General features: G+C 41.4%; 2 protein-coding genes across 2 annotated transcripts in view; one reads left to right on the plus strand and one right to left on the minus strand.

Moving 5' to 3' along the window:
• Positions 1 to 2,477, minus strand: part of LOC122543112 (B-cell linker protein-like) — a 42,235-nt gene extending 39,758 nt beyond the window's left edge. The window contains exon 1 of the mRNA XM_043681387.1: positions 2,366 to 2,477. Within this exon, the coding sequence (XP_043537322.1) occupies positions 2,366 to 2,368 (3 nt within the window). The 5' untranslated portion in view covers positions 2,369 to 2,477. The remainder of the gene's footprint in view (positions 1 to 2,365) is intronic.
• Positions 1 to 6,285, plus strand: part of polm (polymerase (DNA directed), mu) — a 267,218-nt gene that overhangs the window by 166,081 nt on the left and 94,852 nt on the right. The window lies entirely within an intron of this gene.

Below are 6,285 nucleotides of genomic sequence, written 5' to 3' on the forward strand. Positions count from 1 at the left end.
TCAGAGTATTGAGTACAGGAGTTGGGAGGTCATGTTGCGGCTGTACAGGACATTGGTTAGGCCACTGTTGGAATATTGCGTGCAATTCTGGTCTCCTTCCTATCGGAAAGATGTTGTGAAACATGAAAGGGTTCAGAAAAGATTTACAAGGATGTTGCCAGGGTTGGAGGATCTGAGCTATAGGGAGAGGCTGAACAGGTTGAGGCTGTTTTCCCTGCAGCATCAGAGGCTGAGGGGTGACCTTATAGAGGTTTACAAAATTATGAGGGGCATGGTTAGGATAAATAGACAAAGTCTTTTCCCTGGGGTCGGGGAGTCCAGAACTAGAGGGCATAGGTTTAAGGTGAGAGGGGAAAGATTTAACTTGTTCAAGCAGAGGTTGGTATGTGTGTGGAATGAGCTGCCAGAGGATATGGTGGAGGCTGGTACAATTGCAACATTTAAAAGGCATTTGGGAGGGTATATGAATAGGAAGGGTTTGGAGGGATATGGGCCAGGTGCTGGGACTAGATTGGGGTGGGATATCTGGTCGGCATGGACGGGTTGGACCGAAGGGCCTGTTTCCATGCTGTACATCTCTAAGATTCTATTTTGATGTGTGCAACTGTGACATAAATTATAACTGACACACTGGTATGTCATCTAATTTCAAAAATATACGATTGACAAGAATAAAAGGCTGATATTCATCCATGAGTGAACTTGTAAAATAATCCACAAAAGCCTTGTGGAGTTACCAGTCTCTTCACCAAAGTTTTTGTATCCTCTATTGTTCAGTCTTTGAAGGAAATTATGAGACAAAACTGTTTCATACAGTACCTCTTGTACCCTTTTCACTGCTCTTGTCAGTTCATGACTAATTTAAAAACTGACATGGCTGCATTCCAACACGTACTGCCAGTGAACTCTTCCAATGCTGACTCTGGCTTTAAATTGTGTCGGAACACCAAGTATCCTCAAGAGGAGAATAGATTTAGGTGGGGTTACCTGGATCTAATCTACAGCAAGGCGTAGTTCAATGAAAGCAATGAATGAGAAGGGACAAGACACCCAAAACAACAAATCTTACTACCAACATGAGAAGATCAAAAGAAATGAAAATCTTTTCTGCATGGTGCACTGTGACAAAATTGTTCTTTTTAAGTTGTTTTAACAACCTACATCAGAGCGAGCAAAAATACTTTTCTGACAGTCAGTCTTTCATGTAGATCTGTTGTGCAACAAGTTTGAAACACATTTCAGTTTGTGAGTGTTTTGAGGTGTGTCCGATCCAATTTCGCCTCAAGGTATTTTCTCATCTCACAACAGCCACTTATATTTGCATAGCAACTTTTCAGTTGTCAGGTATCCTCAGTCATTTCACAGAAGCAATATCAATCAACATTTAACCCTGAAAAACATCAAGAGGTATGAGGGCTGATACTGAAAAGCTTGGCTGAAGAGGTAGGCTAAGAGTCAGAATTCCAGAGGTTAAGGCACAGTCACCAACAGTGGAGCAACTCAAATTTGCGATGATGAAAAGGCTAGAATCAGAGAAGTGCAGATGACTTAGTGAATTGCTTGGCTGGAGTGATTACGGTAGTATGGAGAGGGGTGGTGTTGGAGAAATAATAAACAATCGTGAGAGTTTTAACACTGGATTTCAAATTAGCAATGTACTAATGTAGAGCAGCAAACACATGGGTAAGAGCTAAACAGGATGAGATTTAAGGTAGGAAAAGGGCAGAAGAATTTTATAAAATCTGACACTTATGGAGGGTACAAAATGGCAGTGTAACCAAGATGGCTTTGGAATTGCCAAGTCTCCAGAAAAAAAAATCATGGATAACAAAGGTGCAGAGTTGGTGAATATTATGATGGTTGTGTTGATGATGGAATAGTTCAGCTCAGCATCCAATTCACCAAAATTGTGAACAGTATAATCAGCTTCAAACAACTGCCATCTGAACCAATACCTAGAGCTACAGACTCAATTGGCCATACAAAATTCCCCTGTCTTGTCCAGGAATGTGCAGATTGGGTAGATTAGCCACAGTAAATATGCTCTGACATGGATACAGTGGGGGAGCTGAATCTGGTTGGGATGCTGTTCAGACAGTCAGTGTCTGAATGGCTTCTTTGTGTACTAGAAATTCTATGAATTGCGAGAAAAAGGTATAGATTGATGGAGCGGGAACAGAATTTGGAAAGGGGAACAAAGATAATGACCTTGTCAATAATTAAATCCAAGATTCATAATCCACGCCATTCTAGCCTAACTTTTTCTTATATCTGAATATCACATTATTGATTGCTAGAATAGTTAGAAAACCCCTCAATTATCAATTTTGCTTAATCCAAAGTCAAACAATAAACAAAATACTACCATTTTTAGAATGAAACATTCAACAATCAGTTGTCCTTTCCGAGACTCTTCTGCAATTGCAAAGTTTCCTCTGCCAGTTCCACAAAGACACAACGTTGATAGCTTCTCACCTCAGCTCTTGCTCAACTGTTTGTGATTTTAAATCCAATAGGTAGTGAAATAAGTTATTGTTCAGTTAGTACTTTGCATAGGTTCCGTTCAGCAAATGAGCACCTGGGAAGTAGCTCCAGCCCTGATCTAACTGGTGATACTTTCAAAGATTATCAAAGGCATTTGGAGAAGAGCAATTAAACAAAATAATGTAAATTCTAGAAATTGGCAACTAAGATATAAAATAAACTGGAAATAATCAGCATATCTGACAGCATCACCAGAGAAACAGAATTTGAAGTTATTTGCTCTGACAAATTTCCTCAGAATTAGAATATGTTGCAGATGAAAAGAATTAAAAGAGAATGCTAGCATTTATATAGCACCTTGAAAACAGGAAAAATGTTCACTGTGTTTCACAGAACTATAAGTGCACAGAGTCAAATGAGGATATTTTAGAGAGGGTGTCAAAAGGTTTGGCCAAAGAGTTTGAAACAGAGAATGTGGAATTGACTTCCAGAGGATGTGGTGGATGTGAGTGTAGTTATATTTAAAAGACATTTGGATAAGTATAGGAATAAGAAATGTTTGGAGGGATGTGGGCCAAATGTAGGCAGATGGGACTGGTTTAGTTTGGGATTATTGGTCAGCATGGATTGGTTGGACTGAAGGGTCTGTTTCCATGCTGTATGACTATGACTCAATAAGTACAATTTAATATGGGTCTTAAAAGAGGTCAGAATAATTTTGAGTAAAACATCCAGGGCTTTTGGGCTGAGACAGTTTGGGACATGGCAGGCAATGGAGGAATTGAGGACGGCGAGAATGCATGAGAGGTACAAGTTGAATGAATGTGTAAGGTTGAGAATTATAAATTTGAACCATTGATGGAATGGAGAGCTGATGAAAAACTGGAAAAAAGAGCATAAGTAGGCTGTATGCCCTGCCATTTGTGGCTGATCCTGTGCCTTAACTCTGTTTTCCTGTCCACTGCTGAAAATGTGTTGCTGGAAAAGCACAGCAGGTCAGGCAGCATCCAAGGAGCAGGAGAATCGACGTTTCGGGCATAAGCCCTTCTTCAGGAATGAGGAAAGTGTGTCAATCGGGCTAAGATAAAAGGTAGGGAGGAGGGACTTGGGGGAGGGGCGTTGGAAATGCGATAGATGGAAGGAGGTTACGGTGAGGGTGACGCCCCTCCCCCAAGTCCCTCCTCCCTACCTTTTATCTTAGCCCGCTTGGCACACTTTCCTCATTCCTGGAGAAGGGCTCATGCCCGAAACATCGATTCTCCTTCTCCTTGGATGCTGCCTGACCTGCTGCACTTTTCCAGCAACACATTTTCAGCTCTGATCTCCAGCATCTGCAGTCCTCACTTTCTCCTTTCCTGTCCACTGCCAGACTCCCTGAGGCACCAGAACACTTGGTGTATCCTATCCCAAATAAACCTGCTGCCAATCACCCCCAGGACTGTAATTGTTCAAGAAAGCAACTCACTATCACCTTTTTAAGGGCAGTTTCAAACAGGTAGTAAATGCTATTTAGCCAGTGGCACACATATCCCATGAAGGAATCCATTTTTTAAAAACCCTGAGAGATTGAGAATTCCAAGATTCACAGCCATTTAAGTGAAATTATTTTGGGACTAAATTGTGCACCAGTGTTTTCGATTCCCTGATGCTATGTCAGCATCTATCCTATTAAACATGCAGTTCTTAATGCATGGCTGAGTTCCAATGATGACTAATCAATCTGGCAAACAATGTTTGGACAGACTGCAGGGGAATGAGAACTTGGTTTGATATACATGTCTATTCCTTTATAATTACAAAGTACTTCTTTGATGTATTTTAGTGTTAACAATGAAAATGGTGACCTTTTGAGAAAGTTTGTTTTTTTAACATGTTCCAGGGTCTCCCATTCAACATTGTTGGGAGATAAAATATTTGATCAAGTCTAGGTTGATCTGAATTCTGTTTAATATTCACGGATAGTCCGAGTCTCATTTTGATTGATAAAAGAGATTGAGAGTGGCCTGCAAGACTGTTGCAGTGTTAATAATAACATTGCAATCATCAGCAAACTGTAGGTGCTGTATGTATTTGGTCACTTTAGGTATGGCACAGAGGTGACTAAGGTTCAAAGGTTGGTGAAATGTAACACTCAAACCACATGGCAGGTGATCTTTGCATTGAGTAACCAACATCAGGTTGATTGTAAATAGAATGGAGGCAGGTATGCAGCCTTGATTTTCACAGGTTCAGATTTTGAAGGGAGAATGGGAGATAGGAATGGACCGTGTGGATTTGGAGTGAAAGTGGGGACTGAAACGACATGGGAATTGGTGGGGGGTGGGGAACGAGGTCATGAGGCCTTGTGAACCTCGGGCTCGGCCAGTAAACATAGGATGGCCTTTTCATCTGGTTTCCCACAGCACCCTCACTCCCACCTCCCAGGATCAAACATTGGCTGGGATTGGCCTCTCTCCTGCAGAAAAGAACTTTGCCATCTTCTTGGCAAAAAATAGGCCTCATTCCATGTCACTCCTTTCCCATTTCTCAGAAATTATAGGCTGTGTTTCACGTTGTTATCACTTACTGCTCAAGGTAATTGGAAGGTATAATTGTTTCAAATATATAAGACCCGAAGGCTTAGCAGAGAGATGCTATCTTTTGAAAAAGCATTGAGAATAATGAAACATTGGAAAGGTACAAGGGACACAAAGATCAGTTTGGGAGTAGAGCAATTAAAATGCCAATCTAATAATTCTTGAGATGTGTCAGGCAAGCACTGATTGCTGATTTTAATTGCCTTGAAGATGCTGGTGAGCTTCCTTCTTACATGGTGTTGTACACATTGTGAAGGTTTATGTGGTCACTGGGGTTTCATAACTTTTCATCTAGCCATGTTGAAGAGTGATTTATCTCCCTGTTAGAATGGGGCGTGCAATTCAGAAAAACTTGCAAGAAATGTTTTCTTCTCTTACTAGTGGTTAAGTCAGTCGGGGTGTGTATCTGTCTGTGTGTGCTGTCGCAAATGCTTTAGGTGCACCTTTGTAGAAGCACACGTCAGTCATGTCCCACAGCTGTTCAAGGTGGTGGCTGGGGTTCTGATCACATGTCCAGGAATTTGGGGTTACACTTCTGAATCAAATGGTGATAGGAAGCAAAGCAAACTTCATTGAAACATCAAGGGCATGAGTCTGTTACAAACATTAACCTCCCATCCAAGGACTTTTTGTGGGCTAGAAGTGTTGTGATACAGGGAGCTGATACTTCTCTTTATAAAATGCACCAAGTTATGATCTGAAACACAGAGACTGATATGGTGGTTGAAGCCAAATCAATATTAAGTTTTGAGGAGCAAGTTAGAAGCATGTGTCAACAGCAAAAATAGCAAACAGTTGTTGAATAATAAATGCCATGAGGAGGACTAATGAACGATGTCTTACAAAATGCCAGCACAGAAGAGACTAGCGCAGAAAGCCTAATGGCCTCCTTGTGTGCTGTATGATTCTTGAAATCTCTTTGATTTCCTCACTGTACCATAAGCAGGCACAGAATTTATTCAGTAGACATGTCTTGTGTCCATTTTGCTTGCCTGGTCAGATAAGATGGCAGGGTTGATTGGGGGAAATAAATATGAGATGGAAATGTGTTGCTGGAAAAGCGCAGCAGGTCAAGCAGCATCTAGGGAACAGGAGAATCGACGTTTCGGGCATTAGCCCTTCTTCAGGAATGAGGACAGTTTGTCCAGCAGGCTAAGATAAAAGATAGGGAGGAGGGACTTGGGGGAGGGGCGTCGGAAATGTGATAGGTGGAAAAAGGTCAAGG

Source organism: Chiloscyllium plagiosum, chromosome 42 (genome assembly GCF_004010195.1).
Source record: "Chiloscyllium plagiosum isolate BGI_BamShark_2017 chromosome 42, ASM401019v2, whole genome shotgun sequence".
NCBI lineage: Eukaryota > Metazoa > Chordata > Chondrichthyes > Orectolobiformes > Hemiscylliidae > Chiloscyllium > Chiloscyllium plagiosum.